Source organism: Pogoniulus pusillus, chromosome 13 (assembly GCF_015220805.1).
Source record: "Pogoniulus pusillus isolate bPogPus1 chromosome 13, bPogPus1.pri, whole genome shotgun sequence".
Classification (NCBI taxonomy): Eukaryota; Metazoa; Chordata; class Aves; order Piciformes; family Lybiidae; genus Pogoniulus; species Pogoniulus pusillus.
In genome coordinates, this window is record NC_087276.1 from 16,647,618 (window position 1) to 16,665,887 (window position 18,270).

The 18,270-nt window shown below is 52.7% G+C and overlaps 2 protein-coding genes across 3 annotated transcripts; one reads left to right on the plus strand and one right to left on the minus strand.

Annotated features, from left to right (window-relative positions):
* Window positions 1-1,043: 1,043 nt before the first annotated feature.
* On the minus strand, window positions 1,044-3,723 carry NDUFB6 (NADH:ubiquinone oxidoreductase subunit B6). Its single transcript, XM_064153161.1, has 4 exons — window positions 3,448-3,723; window positions 3,269-3,361; window positions 2,731-2,775; window positions 1,044-1,186 (listed from the first exon to the last, which is right to left on the minus strand). The coding sequence occupies exons 1-4, from the start codon at window positions 3,625-3,627 to the stop codon at window positions 1,118-1,120; spliced, it is 387 nt and encodes a 128-aa protein (XP_064009231.1). The 5' UTR covers window positions 3,628-3,723; the 3' UTR covers window positions 1,044-1,117.
* On the plus strand, window positions 3,599-17,854 carry EEF2KMT (eukaryotic elongation factor 2 lysine methyltransferase). Of its 2 annotated transcripts, XM_064153160.1 has the most exons (8): window positions 3,802-4,028; window positions 4,107-4,169; window positions 4,796-4,876; window positions 5,940-6,041; window positions 6,169-6,302; window positions 14,237-14,544; window positions 15,752-15,901; window positions 16,707-17,287. In XM_064153160.1, exons 1-8 carry the CDS (start codon window positions 3,951-3,953, stop codon window positions 16,805-16,807), a joined length of 1,017 nt encoding a protein of 338 aa, XP_064009230.1. In that variant the 5' UTR covers window positions 3,802-3,950; the 3' UTR covers window positions 16,808-17,287. The 2 variants fall into 2 exon arrangements, with proteins under 2 accessions (XP_064009229.1, XP_064009230.1); XM_064153159.1 differs by having other exon boundaries at window positions 3,599-4,169; window positions 16,707-17,854.
* The last annotated feature ends 416 nt before the right edge of the window (window positions 17,855-18,270 follow it).

The following is an 18,270-nucleotide window of genomic DNA, read 5'->3' on the forward strand; positions in this document are numbered from 1 at the left end:
GTTTGGACTGGATGATCTCCAGAGGTGCCTTCCAACCTTGGGGTTCTGCACCTCACATTACCCTTTGCATTGCTGCTGCATTTCCATCCCCAAAGCAGCCACCAGAATACTTCCAGTCATCAAACATCCAGAGCTGGAAGGGATCCAGAGGGATCAGCAGCTCCCTGCTCACCAAGAGGCCACTTTTCCCCAATCCAAAGCACCCTAGGTACAGGGAGCCAGGAAAAGCCCAACTCGGAAAGGGCTGCTGGCAGAGCAGGAAGTGCTGGAGGGTAAAGACTAAAGAATTTGGGGCAGCAGTACCATTGCTGCTACCCTGACTCAGCAGAGCAGTGGGAGGACATTGTTGGAAGCTGAACTGTCCCTGGAGTCTCTCTCAGAAGTGCTGGGTGGAGGAGGGTTTTCTAGATGGGAAGGACAGCCCTGGTGGTGCCTGCAGGAGCTGAGTGTGACGCCCCTGGAGCACACCACACCATCCACAGGACCTGCAGGGGCTGCCCTGCTGCCAGGGCCTGCCAGGCCAGAGAAGGGGTTTGGAGATCAACTGAGAACAGGGCTGGTGAGGAGCAGCTAAGGGACGTGGGGTGGTTTAGCCTGGAGGAGGCTGAGGGAGACCTCATTGCTCTCTACAGCTCCCTGAGGCTGCAGCCAGCTGGGGGTTGGGCTCTGCTCCCTAGTCTCAGGTGATAGGACAAGAGGCAATGGCCTGAAATTGTGCCGGGGGGGGTTGGGTTGGAGAGGAGGAAAAATTTCTCTGCTGACAGAGTGGTCAGGGACTGGCACAGGCTGCCCAGGGAGGTGGTGGAGTCCCCATGCCTGGAGGTGTTCCAGAAAGGTGTGGCCATGGCACTTGGGGCCAGGGTTTGGTGACCATGGCGGTGCTGGGTTGCTGGCTGCACTGGATGCTCTTGAAGGCATTTTCCAGCCCAAACCATTCTCTAAGACTGAACACTGAAGCTCACTAGAGGCAAAAGAAAGCCCCACGTGAGCAGCAGCAGGGATTGTGTGGGGTGAGAGGGCACTGAAGGAGAGAGGAGCCGAGGTGAGGCAGAGGCAGGACTCTTTTATCAAGCTGCTGTTGCCTTGTTCACCACAGCAGGACGCCAGCGCTGGGCCATCAGTGGTGCTCGTGGGGGTCTTCTTTCAGGCCTGGCCTGACTTCTCCTGTCTCCAAAATCCTGTCCCCCTGAGGGAAGGGGAGCACATGGTCAGCATTTCCTCCCACACCCAGGCTCACCCCCCAAGCCCAACTGTGCTGTCACTGCCTCCACTTCCAGCTGCCGCCGAGCCTCAGCTCCCTCAGCACTGCCCACAGCACCTCAGCCAAGCCAGCCCGAGCCTGTCCTTGCTTCACCCCTTCTGCTCAGCCACAGGACAGCAGCCAAATGACTGGAGATGATCTGCTGTGAGAAGTGGGCACTGCACCTGCAGCTCTGCACAAGCAGCTTCAGCAGAGCTGGGAACCAGTGCCCAGCCCCACAGCTCTCAGCTGCTTCCACAGGAGAAGCTGAGCCCTGGCAGTGCCCAGCCTGGAGAAGAGCAGCCCCAGAAGGGATCTGAGCAGTGCTCAGCAAGAGCTAAAGGAGCTGTGGGGCCAGACTCTTGTCAGTGGTGCCCAGAGACAGGACAAGAGGCACGGGGCACAAAGTGGCAGCCAGGAGGTCCATCTGAGCAGGAGGAGTTGTTTGTTGTGAGGGTGCTGGAGGCCTGGAGCAGGCTGCTCAGAGAGGCTGTGGAGTGTCCTTGTGTGGAGAGCTTCCAAGGGCAGCTGGGCACTGTGCTGCTGGGCAAGCTGCTGTGGGTGCCTTGCTTTGGCAGGGGGTTGGCCTGGATGATCTCCAGAGGTCTCCCCCAACCACAGCCCATATTATTCCTCAAAACCCAACCTGATGCCCAACTGCTGCTTGTTCCAGCTCCAGGCACTTCCTTGGCCTGCTGAGCTGACCTGACCCAAGTGAGTTAGGCTGAAGTCAGACCCAGCTTGACCTCCAGCCTGTTGCTGAGCAGTTGACAGGGAGCTTGGCATTCTTTTGCTGTAGATAAAGCAGTGTTGGGCAGGTGTTGTGCAAAAAAAACCCAGCAGTAAAAATATGGAACTGGGAGCCACAGCAGAGCTACACCGTGAGAATATTTGCCCAGGAGCTTCAGAAGCAGCCTGAAGACAGTCAAGATCCTCCAGTCTGACACTCTCTACTTCAGGAAGCTCATCCCAAGCTGAGGAGTTGTGGCTTTATCTCTCTGAGGACACCTCAATGTGGAGGGAATGACCCTCAGGGACAGCTGGGACCAGAAGGGACCCACTCAGGACCAAAGCCCTCAGGACTCCTGCCAACCACTGCTCCTGTCAGCTGGAGAAGCAGAACCTCCCCTCTGTCACCGCAGCAATTCATGGTGACACTTTCACAGAGAGGCTCTAGTGCCCCAAAATCCCTTCCCAAAGCTGCTGGTACTGCACTGCAATTTGTGTCCCATCAGGCAAGCTTAGTGTTTCCCCCGCTCCGGGTTCCCTGCCAGGAGCTCACATCTGCTGCTCCAGAGGGAGGCACCACTCAGAGAGGGACCCTCTGCCCTCAGGGCAAGAGGAAAACTGCTCAGGAGTGATGAGCTGTGCAGCTCGGTGGCACCAAGCTCATCCTTCCAGAGATTCTCCCCGCACCGAGCTGCCTCTCTCCCCACTGCCACCCGCTTCCTGCCTGCTGGAGGATACACCGGGGACGCAGAGAGCCTTACCGGGAAGATGGCTGGATTGGACAGAACGACACCGTGTGGGGTCTTCTGCAGGCAGAGGGAGAGACGGAAAGGCTGTTACTCTCAGAGGCACACAACCCTTCTGCAACAACCTCACTGACCACAAGGCTCACCACACCAGCTTCTTGCCGCTACCTAAGTGCCTGAGGCTAATCAGATGACACCTCCCGAGCCAGCCGAGGCTGCAGAAGGTCTGTCCCCATCACCCCTGCACTGCCTATTCCCCATGCCCGCCCCAGCGTGCTCCCGGAAAGCAAACGGTAAAGCACAGCTTTACAGCTGCCAGGAGGGAGCCGGGCGGCAGCAGGTCACAACAGAAGGTCTGCTTGTGCCCCTGCAGCAAGGAGAAACAGGCTGCGAATGGGCCATGGGCTGCAGCAGGCGCTCGGCCTGCACGTCCCTTACGACACCGCCGGTGTCATCAACACCTCTCTCTACAGGAGAGCTTCTTCCAGGCTTTACCCTCCGCGTCCATCGCTCCCCTGCAGCCCCCGGTCCCCGCTTCCCTCCAGGGCCTCACCATGGCGTGGTACTTCAGGTAGTAGGCGATGATCCAGGCGGGGATCAGGACCCGTGTCACGATGAAGCCGCTGGTGTTGCAGACCTTGTAGACCTTCGGGGCACAGAGATAGCGTCAGGCAGGCTCGGCCGGCGGGACTGAGCCCTTGCGCCGCTCCCCCCCGTTCACCCCGCGCTGACCTGCTGCCGCCAGAACCCCCCGGGCTGCAGGAAGCGCTCCCAGAAGGAGGCCACCGGGCCCAGCTTGCGGGGCGGCAGGACGGGCTCCCGCTCGCTCAGCTCCTGGTCCCGCAGCCAGCGGCGCCGCAGGGCGCGGAGCTGCTGCAGCCGCAGCTTCTCGTCTTCGGTGTAGCCGCTCATGGCTTCGCCGACGCCAGTGAGACCCGCCCTGGGTCTGTGTGGCGGGGAGCGCCGTGTCCTTCGCCGCGGCGCACGGCGGTGACGCCACCAGGGTGCGCGGCGGTGGGCCGGGACCGGCGTGTCCCTGCGGGGCCGCCTGCCTGAGCCCGGGGCCGCCTGCCTGAGCCCGGGGCCGCCCCGGCGCGGAGCGGGCACCGCGAGGTCCGGCTCGGCCCGGGGCCGCCCCAGCGCGGAGCGGGCACCGCTCAGTCTCGCCCAGCTCCTCCCTCCCGCCGCGGCGCCCAGGCGAGGCCGGGGATGCGCGGCCTGCCGGGCCCGTGGCCATGGCCGAGCCGGACCTGGTGCTCCGCTTCCAGCGCCGCTTCCTTGCAGCTCGGCAGCTCCGCTCCTTCCCCTGGCCGGTACGGGGGTGCGGGCGGCCGGGCTCGGGCGCTGGTGCCGCGGCAGGCAGGGGCTTAGCTTTGTTTCGTGCCTTTCAGGAGCTGGAACAACACCTGCGGGCTTCACCGGACTCCTCCTTGCTGCTGGATGTTCTGCACAAGGTAAGGGAGGTGGCCTGGGGTCACCAAAGCAGCTGCTGGGTCTTGCTCCCGATTACTGAGGTAAATGACTTTGTGCCCAGCACGACGGCGAATTTCCTTCTCCTGTGAGCCGGTTCTCAGTGTCAGTATTGAGAGCCGTGTGCTTGGGCATGGACATCTGCCTGTCAGCCCAGCTGGCCTTGTGTCTTGGGTGTGCCGATGGTCGAGATGGAGGAGCCCCCAGTCCCCGGGGGAGGGAAAAGGGAGCCCCAGTCCCTGGGGGAGGACAGGGAGCACCCGGTCCCTGGGGATGTCCCAGTCCCTAAGGAAAGCCCAGTGGCTTTTGAGATGTGTCAGTCCTCGAGGTGCCCAGGCTGTGCCTGTGGATGGGAGGTCCCAGAGCCGGTGGCAACCCAGAGCCGAGAGGGAAGTGCAAAGTAAAGCGGAGCTCGGTGAACTCTCTCCGCTTGCTGTTGGCTCTACAAAGAACGAAGCCCACACTTGCTGCAGCAGCTCTGTAAGCTAACAAGAAGATCCAAAGTCACCAATTTTCGTGGCACAAAGAGCCTGGTAATGGCTCCTGGGGCTTCCTCTTCCCCTTCTCTTGGGAACTACTCTCAGTTGCTCTTCTTGTCCTCCTGTTTCAGACCGTCCTGCACCCTCTGTGTGTTAAATATCCCCCTTCCAGCAAGTACAGACAGTGCTTCCTCACCCAGCTCATCAGGAAGGTTGGTGCTTGCTTCTCCTCTTGCCTGCAGCTTTGATTTCCTCACTGTTACACCAAGAGCCAAGCTGGACTGTTTCTGTTAACAATAACACTTGGGGTAAAATGTTATGGCCAATGAGGTGTTCAGCTTGGGCTGCTTGTATGTGCCTTTGCTGTTCCATGAGAGGGTCCCAGAGTCCCAGCACAAGCACCTCTGGAGATCACCCATCCAAAGCTTCTGCCAAAGCAGGGCACCCATAGTAGCTTGTCCAGGAGCACAGTGCCCAGCTGGCCTTGGAAGCTCTCCACACAAGGATACTCCACAGCCTCTCTGGGCAGCCTGCTCCAGGCCTCCAGCACCCTCACAACAAACAACTTTCTCCTCCTGCTCAGCTGCAACCTCCTGAGTGCCACTTTGTGCCCCTTGCCCCTTGTGCTGTCCTTGGGCACCACTGACAAGAGCCTGGCCCCAGCCTCTTGCCCCCCACAGCTCCTTTAGCTCTTGCTGAGCATTGCTCAGATGCCCTCTGGGGCTGCTCTTCTGCAGGCTCTCAGCCCCAGGGCTCTCAGCCTTTGCTCCTCCCAGAGCTGCTCCAGGCCCCTCAGCAGCTTTGCAGCCTGCCCTGGACTCTCTCCAGCAGTTCTCTATCTCTCCTGAACTGGGGAACTCAGAGCTGGACTCAAGGCTCCAGATGTGGCCTCCCTAGAGCAGAGGAAAGAGAGAAGAACCTCCCTTGCCCTGTTGCCCACACTCTTCTTCATGCCCCCCCGAACACTGTTGGCCTTCTTGGCCACTGTGTCACTGTGGATACTTCTGCGTGACACATATGGGGAGGTTGTTCCTCCCCAGGGGCAGGACCTTGCACTTGCCCTCCTTTAACTTCATGAGGTTCTCTCTGCCCAGCTCTCATCCTGGCCAGGTCTCACTGGATATCAGCACAGCCTGAGGAGGTGTCAGGCACCTCTGTCAGGTTAGCACCATCAGCAAACTGGCTGAGGGGACACTGCCTTCATCCAGGTTTATGAAGACACTGAACAGTGACCAACAATTTGATGCCAACCCTACCCTGTATTTTGTTTCTCAGCACGAAGCCACAGCAGCTGAGCCCCTGGATGAGCTCTACGAGACCCTGGCAGAGCTCCTAAGGGAAGAGGAATGTCCTGCTTGTTACAAGAGCTACATCTTGGTGAGCACAAACCACTGAGCTATGCAATAATTGGCTTTAAAGCAGCCCCCCACAGTGCTCTCTACCCCTTTGCAGGGTTCCAGCCTGTCAGTGCTGCTCCATCTCTCTCTTCTCCTGTCCTCTCCAGCCCACGGGGGAATCTGTCACCCTTTCTGAAAGCCTGGCCATAGTATCTGGAGGGACCACAGGGCTGGTGACCTGGGATGCTGCTCTTCACCTGGCTGAGTGGGCAGTGGAGAACTCTGTGCTCTTCACCAACAGGTAATGGCAGCAGCAGAGGACACGGGGGGAAGCGTGGTTCTGATCACACTGTCAGTGAGCTCTACAGCTCAGCTCAGAGATTCACACAATCAGAGGGGGTGGGAGGGGACCGTCAAGATCATTCATCTCCAACCCCCTGCCCTGGACAGGGACACCTCCCATGGACAGAGACACCTCCAACCAGCCCAAGTTGCTCAAGGCTTCATCCATGCTGAGGGACTCCAGGTGGGGATGTATCTGACCTACCTGGGGGGAGATGTCCCAAAAGCAGCATTTCAGGTCATTCATTTCGCTCCTCACAAAAGCAGCTTCAATCTTCAGCAGCTCTCCCAGATGAACTTGCAGATGGTTTGCTCAAATCACTGAGTCAGTCTGTAACTGAGCTGAACTTAGGTATTTGTTGATCTGCTGCAGGGCAAGAGACTCTGCAGAGGGTTCTGGCCAGGCTGCAGCCATGGGCTGAGGCCATTGGGATGAGGTTCAACAAGGCCAAGTGCTGAGTCCTGCCCTTGGGTCACAGCAACTCCAGGAAGACTTGAGGCAGAGTGGCTGGAAAGCTGCCCAGCAGAAAAGGGCCTGAAGGTGCTCATTGGCAGCAGCTGAAGATGAGCCAGGGTGTGCCCAGGTGGACAAGGAGGCCAGGAGCAGCCTGGCCTGGATCAGCAATGGTGTGGACAGCAGGAGCAGGGCTGGGATTGTGCCCCTGCCCTGGGCACTGGGGAGGCCACAGCTTGAGTGCTGGAGTCAGTGCTCCTCACTCCCAGAAGGACATTGAGGAGCTGGAGAAGGTCCAGAGAAGGGCAACAGAGCTGGGGAGGGGTTTAGGTTGGCCATGAGGAACAATTCCTTCAGTGGTGGAGTCCCCAGACCTGGAGGGGTTTCAAAGCTGTGCTGAGGGCCATAGTTCAGTGCTGGGTGTGCTAGTTTGAAGCAAGCTGGGATGTTTTAGTAAAAGAACTAGATAACAGGCAGTGAAATGAAAAACAATTGTGTCTACTTCTCTCACAGTCACGCTGAGAACTCTGGGAAGAAGAAAGACTTTTTTCTCCATTTTGTTTCTCACTCTTGCTTTTGCCTTAGACCTGGTCACATCTCATTAACCCTGCTCCTACTAACCTTGCTCCCTAACCTCTTGGCTGCACCTCTTTTCTTCCTGAGAACTGGGGTAAGGTTGAGAGGGCCGGGGGGAGGTGTTGGGGTGGTTTGAGAGCCCCTCCTGGGGACTCAGGTTTCTGGGAGGGGAGTTGTGCTTTTGTATTGTTTATCCTTTGTATATAACTGTATATAATTGTATATAACTGTATATATTGTAAATAGCTGCTTGTAAATTCTGCTAGCTGTAAATAAATTGCTTCATCTATATTCCCAGGGTCCGTCTGAGTTAGCTGGGGCAAATTCAAAAGTGTGGGGGGGGCGGGGTAACCCCCAAACCGTCACATTTGTAATTGGCGCCCAACGTGGGGCTAGATATTTCAGTGAGTGGAAATTAGCTCTGGGAATTAAGATGAAGCTAATCAAGCAGCTATTGTATTTGGTTGGTGCATTGCTCTGGTCTGGTTTTGTTTTCTTGGTATTTAGTTGGTTAAAAGGTCAAATTGTTGCTTATTTCATTGATCTGGCTTATAAGAAGGCTAAAGTTAAGCTTTCAAACATGTTCTGGAGCTGGGGTGATTTTATTCTTGGTTATGCTGGTTTTAATATCTCTGAGAATATTACCAAGGACATTACAGGAGCTCTGGTCAATAATGTGACAATCAATGGAAATTCTGCTTTAAATATGGCTCTAATGAGAGTTATTCAGCCTAAGACAGGAATTCCAACTGTTTGTATAGGCACATGCTCTTGTAAAACTGTTTTTCTTCTCACAGTTTTTAATATTTGCCTCATGATTTTAATATTCATATTAATTTTGGCATTATTGGTGAAAAATTCAAAACCAGCTTCTGTAAAAGCTAGGAAAATTTCTGTGTCTCAGAAGCAGTCTCTTTCACAGCAAAACAAGGGAACACAGTTATCGGCTTCCCCCATGCCAGCCTCTCCACCCTCCTCTGTAGGTTCTGGGAACACAGCCAGCGTTCCCGCCACTAACGTAAACAATGATAAGGATAACCAAAACAAGCCACAGAGTTCAGCAGGAGCCTCAGGAGCACAGGCAAATACCCAAAATCAGAATGTTCCTAGCAAAAATGAAAACAAGTCAGGGTTGGCAGGCATCCCAGGAGGACAGGCAAATAATCCCACTAATGTTAATAATACTACTAGTGCTGGTAACGCTAGCCCAGTCAGTCCAAATCCTAATGACACCAGTTCAGCCAATTTGAACCCCCAGCCAGCAGACCAGAACCAAAATCCTCCTGTTAAAAGCAAGGCAGATCTGAGCTCACAAGCTCCAGGTCAGACCCCTAAGGATTCAAACCCTCCAAGTCAGACTCCTAAAGATTCAAACCCTCCAGCAGACACATCCAAGTCTGTTGCTGCTCAGGCCTTTCTGGCACCTGCTAAGGCAAAAGCTAAGACAAAGAGTGGTTCGCAGGAGGATGTAAGACAGGGGACCTCTGGTGATCAGCAGCAAGAGGAGGAGGAGGAGGCAGTTAGTCTGCGAGACCTTGTAGATGTGCTGAGACAACAATACTCAAGTGAGAGGAGTGCTGGGAGGTTGGCTGCCAGGAGAGAGGATGGTTCCAATGAGTTTAGGAATGCTATGAGGAAGATTGTGTTAGGCCTGGCACCACCAGAACAACAGGAAGAGGAGGAGGAAGATGACATCCAAGGCTCCAAGGATCCACTCAGAGAGGTCAGGGAAGTTAGGAAGGAATACACAAGAGAATCAGGTGAGCCAATCTTAAGCTGGCTAGTGAGATGCCGTGGCATTGGTGCTAATGCCCTGCAGGTAGGAGACAAGTCTGCCAAGCAACTGGGACCACTCACTAAGGAGAGTGGAGTGGACAAACACCTAGCAAGTCCTCTTGGTAGGGTTAGCTTGTGGACACGCCTTCTGTTGGCTGTGGCTATGAGATATCCTTCCCGAGATGATTTGCCATGGGCTGCCAAGAAGTGGAACACTGTTGAGCAGGGAATTAAGCTTCTGAAGGAGTTTGCTGTGAAGGAAGTGCTTTATGGAGATCATGGCACTCATGAGCCTGACGATATTCCTTTGGGAACAGGTCTCATGAAGAAGCTGATTAAGCTTGCTCCTTCATCCTATGCTAACATCTTGGCCAGCAAATTCCTAGCAAGGAGTGATAATGGAAGATCTTTCACTGTTGGTGAATTCACTGACCAGCTCAGGCAGATTGAGGACAGCTTGTCCCATTCTGGTATAATCTGTGCCATAAAGACTATGACTACAGAGCTTAAGGAAGGTATTGAGAATGGCATTAGAAATGGCATGAAAGAACTGAAGGAGGATTTCAAAAATCTGGTAAAGGATACCGTTCCTGCATCATCTGAATGGGTGCATGTTTCTGCAGTCAGGAACAGACGCCCACCTCCTACAAGGCAATTCCAGCCCAGGAGGAGACAAATTCCACCTAGACAGCAGCAATCACGTGCGTCACTGTGGATACTTCTGCGTGACAAATACGGTGAGAACATGAACAAATGGGATGGTAAACCTACTTCAGCTCTTTCAAAGAGGGTCAGGGATCTGCAGAGTGGCAGAAACAGAGGCAGTAATGCCCGAAAAGTAGCTGTCACTTCTTCAGCTCCTAAGAGCAACTGCAATTGTTCCAACAGTTGCAGTTCCTCTCACAACAACACCAATCACTGTGTACACCCCACATGCCATGTTCAGCATTAGGGGTGCCCTGCCTCCAGCCAGGAGGAGGAAAGGGATAGTGGAGAGAACCGAATCTATTGGAATGTATTCATTAGGTGGCCTGGCAGTTCAAGAGTTCGGAAATACAGGGCTTTAGTTGACACAGGTGCTCAGTGTACTTTATTGCCATCTAATTGCAAAGGGACAGAGTCCATTTCTATCTTTGGAATCACTGGTGGATCTCAAGAGTTAACTAAGATACAGGCTGAGATCAGTTTAACTGGTAAAGAGTGGAAGAAACATACTATTGTAACTGGTCCTGATGCGCCTTGCATTCTGGGAATTGACTTTTTGAGACAAGGTTGTTTCAAAGATCCTAAGGGTCATAAATGGGCTTTTGGAATAGCATCTGTAGAGATTGAGGATGATAAATTGAAATTGTCTATTAGACCTGAACTTTCTGATGAATCTGCAGTTGTAGGACATCATGACATAGAGGACCTGGAAGTGCCAATTGCAACTCAAACTGTTCATCATAGGCAGTACAGAACTAACCGTGACTCTTTGTTGCCCATTCATCAGCTGATTCGTCAATTGGAGAGTCAGGCTGTCATCGAGAAAGCTCATTCACCTTTCAACAGTCCCATCTGGCCTGTGCGTAAACCTACGGGCGACTGGAGACTCACAGTTGACTTTCGTGCCCTCAACGAGGTGACGCCACCCATGAGTGCAGCTGTGCCAGACATGCTGGAACTCCAGTACGAGCTGGAATCGAAGAAGGCTAAATGGTATGCAACCATAGACATTGCTAATGCTTTCTTCTCTATTCCCATAGCAAAGGAGTGCAGGCCTCAGTTTGCATTCACCTGGAGAGGAATCCAGTACCAGTTCAATCGTTTGCCTCAGGGGTGGAAACACAGCTCAACCATCTGTCACTCAGTCATCCACAATGCACTGGAGAAAGGTAAAGCTCCAGAGCACATCCAGTACATCGACGACATCATTGTGTGGGGCCAAACTGCTGAGGAAGTCTTCGAGAAAGGTAACAAAATCATTGACATTCTGTTGCAAGCAGGTTTTGCCATTAAGAGAGACAAGGTCAAAGGACCTGCCAAAGAAATTCAGTTTCTGGGAGTGCGGTGGCAGGATGGTCGCCGTTACATTCCACAGGATGTGATCAACAAAGTCTCTACCATGGCAGTTCCCACCAGTAAGAAGGACACGCTTTCTTTCCTTGGTGTGGTGGGATTTTGGAGACTACACATTCCTGGTTTCAGTCAGATTGTCAAACCTCTGCATGATGTGACTCGAAAGAGAAACAATTTCGAGTGGGGACCTGAACAACAAGCAGCCTTTGATCAAATCAAACGAGAAGTAGTCCATGCAGTGGGCTTGGGTCCTGTGAGATCTGGTCCGGACATTAAGAACATTCTGTACACGGCTGCCAGTGACAATGGTCCAACTTGGAGTCTTTGGCAGAGAGCTCCAAATGAGACACGTGGTCGTCCACTTGGTTTCTGGGGACGTTGTTACAGAGGTTCAGAGACAAATTACACTGCAACAGAGAAAGAGATTCTAGCAGCCTATGAGGGAGTGAAAGCAGCTTCTGAAGTGATTGGAACTGAGTCACAATTGCTTTTAGCTCCTAGACTGCCAGTTCTAAACTGGATGTTCAAGGGCAAAGGTTCATCACCGCATCATGCCACAGATGCAACCTGGTCTAAATGGATGGCTTTGATAACCCAACGAGCACGAATGGGTAATCTTGACCGACCTGGTTTGGTGGAGGTGATCACCAACTGGCCGGAAGGCACAGACTGTTCCAAACCTCCAGAGGAGAAAATAACTCGTGCTGAGGAAGCTCCTCCCTATGGTGATCTCTCTGATCAGGAAAAGAACTATGCTTTGTTCACAGATGGTTCCTGTCGTCTTGTTGGGAACAAGCGAATATGGAAGTCAGCAGTTTGGAGTCCAACCAGGAGAGTTACCGAAACGAAAGATGGCGAAGGAGAATCCAGTCAGTTTGCTGAGGTAAAAGCTGTTCAACTTGCTCTTGATGTGGCTGAACGTGAGAATTGGCCTATCCTTTACCTCTACACCGACTCGTGGATGGTAGCCAATGCTCTATGGGGTTGGCTGAAGGACTGGAAGAAGAATGGTTGGCAGAGGAAAGGAAAGCCTATTTGGTGTGCTGATCTATGGCAGGACATTGATGCACGGCTGGAGAGAACTCCAGTGAAGGTGCGGCACGTAGATGCACACATGCCTAAGAGCAGAGCAACTGAGGAACATCAACATAACCAGAAGGCAGACCAAGCTGCTAAGATTTCTCAAGTTGATACCAACTCTGAACTTGACATTGACCTTGATTGGAAACACCGAGGTGAGCTGTTCTTAGCTCGGTGGGCCCATGACTCATCTGGACATCAAGGCAGAGATGGAACATACCGATGGGCTCGTGATAGGTCAATTGACTTGTCCATGGACGCTATCACCCAAGTCATCTATGACTGTGACATTTGTGCTGCTATTAAGCAGGCTAAGCGAATCAAGCCCTTATGGTATGGTGAGAGATGGTCAAAGTACAAGTATGGAGAAGCCTGGCAGATTGACTACATCTCTTTACCTCGATCTCGTTCTGGCAAGCAGTATGTGCTAACGATGGTAGAAGCCAGCACTGGATGGTTGGAAACCTATCCAATTCCACATGCTACTGCACGTAACACCATTGTTGGTTTGGAGAGACAAATCTTGTGGAGACATGGAACTCCAGAGAGAATCGAGTCAGACAATGGTACTCATTTCAAGAACAATCTTGTGAAAAATTGGGCCAAAGAGCATGGTATTGAATGGATCTATCACATACCCTACTATGCACCAGCTTCAGGGAAGATTGAACGCTACAACAGTTTGCTGAAAACCACCCTAAAAGCCATGGGGGGTGGAACTCTGAAAAACTGGGACAAACATTTAGCAGAAGCTACCTGGTTGGTAAATAGTAGAGGTTCAGTAAACAGAGCAGGACCTGCACAATCAGATTTAGTCCAAAAAGTAGACGGTGATAAAGTTCCTGTTGTACGTGAGAAGAATCTGTTAGGGAAAACTGTTTGGGTATTTTCTCCTTCGGGCGAAGGGAAACCTGTCCGAGGGGTGGTTTCTGCTGAAGGTCCTGGTCATACATACTGGGTAATGCAGGAGAATGGTGAAATCCAGTGTATTCCACAGAGAAATTTAACCTTAGCTGAGAGAGTTTAAATTCAAGCTGTTAGGAGTTTTTCTGTTCTAGGTAACATCGGCGCCCAACACTGAGAGAATCTACGATAGAATCTACAGTACGTGAGCACGAACCCAACATCACCTGGGAGTCCCTGTTCTGAGCTTTTGAATCACCTACATCTGATTGAAGTGTGAACTGAACTTGTATATATTGTTTTAGTGTAAATATTGGTTTAGATTAGATTGGATAATTCTCAGCGATACTCTGAGCGAAGTAGACAGGGGTGGATTGTGCTAGTTTGAAGCAAGCTGGGATGTTTTGGTAAAAGAACTAGATAACAGGCAGTGAAATGAAAAACAATTGTGTCTACTTCTCTCACAGTCACGCTGAGAACTCTGGGAAGAAGAAAGACTTTTTTCTCCATTTTGTTTCTCACTCTTGCTTTTGCCTTAGACCTGGTCACATCTCATTAACCCTGCTCCTACTAACCTTGCTCCCTAACCTCTTGGCTGCACCTCTTTTCTTCCTGAGAACTGGGGTAAGGTTGAGAGGGCCGGGGGGAGGTGTTGGGGTGGTTTGAGAGCCCCTCCTGGGGACTCAGGTTTCTGGGAGGGGAGTTGTGCTTTTGTATTGTTTATCCTTTGTATATAACTGTATATAATTGTATATAACTGTATATATTGTAAATAGCTGCTTGTAAATTCTGCTAGCTGTAAATAAATTGCTTCATCTATATTCCCAGGGTCCGTCTGAGTTAGCTGGGGCAAATTCAAAAGTGTGGGGGGGGCGGGGTAACCCCCAAACCGTCACACTGGGTTAAGGGTTGTACTGGATGATCTGAAAAGTCTTGTCCAGCCTTAATGATTCCTCAGTTCTATGATTCTGTTTCCTTGGAATGTTTTGATTTCTTGCCTCTGTGTAGAGTCCTAACAAGCACTTCTATTACTCCCTTGCCCTCAGGACCATCTTGGAACTAGGATGTGGGGTGGGCTTCACTGGTATTGCCATCTGTAAAACCTGCAGGCCCAAGAGATACATCTTCAGTGACTGCCACCCCTGTGTCCTCCACCAGCTGACACAAAACATCCTCTTGAATGGCTTCACCCTTGGGCCTGACTCTGCTCCTTGCATCCAAGGGGAGTCTCAGGGCCAGGGGGCTGCAGGAACAAGTTGTCAGGTGCCACAAGTGATGGTTGCAGAACTTGACTGGGGCTCAGTCACACAAAGGCAGCTGCTGGACCTTCAGCCTGATGTAATCATTGCAGCAGGTACCTGAGCCTCCTGCCTCTGCCTCGCTGAGCACTGAGCAGGAGCAGAAAGTTCTTTGTTGTGAGGGTGTTGGAGGCCTGGAGCAGGCTGCCCAGAGAGGCTGTGGAGTCTCCTCTGGAGAGTTCAACACCCACCTGGGTGTGTTCCTACGTGACCTGCCCTGGGTGATCCTGTTCTGGCAGGGGGGTTGGACTGGATCATCTCTGGAGGTCCTTTCCAGCTCCTACCATCTGTGGTTCTGGCACCTGTCAGAATCCCACTGCTGCTGGCTGAGGCTGATGCCTTGCCCCCCTGTACAGGGTTAACGCTCCAGGGGGGGTAACCCTAGGTGGTCTTGACCCCTCCCCAGGGCTGGGTCTGAACCTAAGAGGTGATGGTTAGCCCACTCCCCCTTCCTGTCTAAAAAGCCACAAAAAAACAGGGGGACTGCCTGTTCTCTCTCTCTGTGCTCCCTGCCTCTGCTTACCGGCATCACCATCCTGCTCCTGCTTCCCTTTGTTTCACCCCGGGGCCATCACCCACGAGGCAGACAAACCCACTGCCATCAAATCTGGTTGTACTGACACATTTTGTATCTTGTTTTGCCTTCCCTGCACCTCTGTACCTTCCCTACCTCATATACCTTTAATTTATTGTTAAACCTTTCTTCTTTTAACTTCCAAAATCGCAGTGAGATCATTTGTTTGGGCCTGCTTACCTTTCCTCTCTCTCCACCTAATTCCTTTCTTCTGGGAAAGAAGGGGGAAGAGGGAAGGGCACTATAAATTGTTATTGGTTCTATCAACTATATTTGAGTCTCTGGGAATTTAAATTAGAACTGAGACACCCCCTCAGTGAGCAGTTTTTACCTCTCAGCACTGTTTCTGCTCTCAAGCAAACGAGTCCAGATTAGAACTGCTGCAGTTCACATCAAGTCCTCTGCAGTCAGCCTCTACAACAGAGATTTTGCCCAGTGTGGCTCTGGTGGCTCCCTCACTGTGGGCTCGAGGCAGTGCCTGCCAGTTCCTTCACAAAAAGCAGTACTGATTGTGAGTGGATTTAGGCTGGTGCAGAGATGAGGACAGAGCACAAAAAACAGAGACATTTTCTCTGCCTACAAAACCTGAACTGATGCTGGGTAAATCTTCTACACTTTTGAGTTTGGAGCTTTCCTTCTGCTTTTTGTTCAATTCTTCCTAACCCTGGAATGTTTTCCCTCCTTTGCAGATGTGATCTATGATCCAGAGATCATTGTAGCCCTAATTGGGATGCTAGAAAAGCTCTCCACTTGCAGAGCAGATGGCAAATCCCCTGAGGCCTACATTGCTTCCACCATCCGTAACCCAGACACCTACCACCTCTTCCAGGCTCAGCTCGGTAGGTGCCTTCTTCCACCCCCTGCATCCATAGCTTTGGCTTCTTTCCCAGTCACTTCATCTGTGGGTGAGATGAACAAAGGCCTGGAGGGACAGAATCAGGGGCAATGGCTTCCAACTGGAAGCAGCTGGATTTAGACTGCATATGAGGAAGAAATCTTTCTCCACCACAGTGGTGAGGTACTGGAACAGGTTGCCCAGGGGAAGTTGTGGAGGCCTGCAGGTGTTTTAGGCCAGGTTGGATGTGGTTGAAGGTCTCTTCTAACCCAACCCATGATCCTTTCAGGGTGGAGAGTCTTGCCCTGTGGTGAGGCTCTTATCCCAGAGCTAGCTGTGAGTGGTCTGCCCAGGCAGAATTGAGCAGGAGAGTGGAACTCTGCTTGTTGCTGCATCCTGCCTATCACAGCTCACCTCTGTCAGTGCCAGCCTGAGGTGACCTCCAAGTGTGGTGGCAACAGGAAATGAAAAAGGGTTAAGCTGGAGGGAGGGAACCCATCCCGGCTGCAGTGCCAGGGTGCTAGCATTGGGCATGCAACCTGAAGCCTAGACCTTAACTGAGGGGTTAACAGACCAAGCAGAGGGTAAAGGAAGGAGGGAGAGATTTGGGATTTCTCTTCAAAATCCACCTGCTGCAGCCTGCTGCTGCTGCACAGCACTGGGTTAGGTCACAGAGTGCCCAGCAGAAGCACTGCTAGTGTCAGGAATGCTCAGTTCTTCTTACCAGAAGCAGAAGCTCAGAACTTGAATGCCACTGTCCTCTTCCTCTGAGGAGGCACAGCTGTGACTGTCCCTGTTTCTCCTTGCAGATAAAGCTGGGATCAGATGGCAGCTGCTTCCAGCACACAGCAGCAGCACTTTGCTTTCTGACGTGCAGCCAAACCTATCTGTCCTGCAGCTCTTTCTATAGACTAGGCCAACAGGGCAGAATCAGAATCTTCAGCCCAGCAGGATCTCTCTGCTCCTTGTGATGAGGTGACCTGGAGTTCTGGACACCCAGGAGAGGCACTGAGCACACAGCTGTGTGCAGAGGTAAAGCCAGTGCCAGCTCTTTCTGCTGTCAGCACGGACACAAGCAAGCTGCAACCCTCAAGCAGTAGCAAAAGAAAGCCCTACTTATGCTGCACGGATTCTGCAGAGGACAACAGGCCTGAACTCTCTTGGTTTCAGATCTGGAGCTCTTCAAGGCCAGGTTGGACAAGGCCTTGAGCAACCGGTGATGGTGGGAGATGTCCCTGCCCATGGCCCAGGCTTAGAACTGGATGATCTCTGAGGACCCTTCCAACCCAAACCAGTCTGATTTTGTGAGTTGTAGACTTGGAGCAGCTCACACTGAGAAGGCAGCAAACCCAAGGTGGCATGGGAATAAAGGATTTTTCAGTACTCAGAACAGCTCTGTTCTCTCCTCCTGAGTTTCACCCCTGTCTGTGCAGTGTGGGGCACCTGAAAAAGGAGTTACACCTCCAGCCAAGGTGCTGCAGAGTGCCAGGGGCTGATGTGCTGCAGGAGGAGCTGAGGGACTCTGCACTGCAGCAGCTGCAGCTTTACTCTGCAGCAGCGACACAGACCAGATCCTGATTTGCCACTGCTCTCATGGCAGGACTGGCACAAGGAGCTGTTGGGAACCCTCTCAGACTGGCCAGGAAATACAGCAAGAGGCAGCCTGCAGCCTTCTGCCTGTGCTGGAGGGGGCAAGAACTGAGCTCACCTGCTCTGGCACTTCCCACACAACTGTCTGGCCTGCAAAAGCCTTTCAAGATCATCCAGGCCAACCACTCTCTACCTGGTTGGGGCCGAGCCATGGCCCTCAGCACCACAGCTCTGCCTCTTGGAAAAATCACCAGGGATGGGCATTGAACCACCTCCCCAGGGAGCCTGGGCCAGGCCTTGAGAATCTTTTCCAGGGGAGAAGACTCTTCTTATATGCAACCTAATCCAACGGCAACTTGAGGCTGTTTCCTCTTGTCCTGTCACTTTGTCCTAGGGAGCAGAGCCCAACCTGGCTTCAGCCTCCTTTCAGGGGGCTGTAGAAAGCAATGAGGTCTCCCTCCTCCAACTCTTCTCCAGGCTGCACACCCCCAGCTCCCTCAGTTGCTCCTCTCCATCTCTGCTGCTCTTCTCTGGCCCTGCTCTAGCCTCTCAATGTCATCCTGGGAGTGGCCCAGAACTGAACCCAGGACACAAGCTGTGGCCTTACTAGTGCTGCCCTGCTCCTGCTGGCCACACCACTGGTCATCCCTGCCAGAATGCTCAGGCTCTCCAGCATAGGAACAACATCCTCCCTCCACACACTCGTAGCACAGAGGAAACACCCCTGGCTGCACCCTCAGCACTTGCTTTACTCTCAGGAGAAGCTCAAAGCCTGAACACATG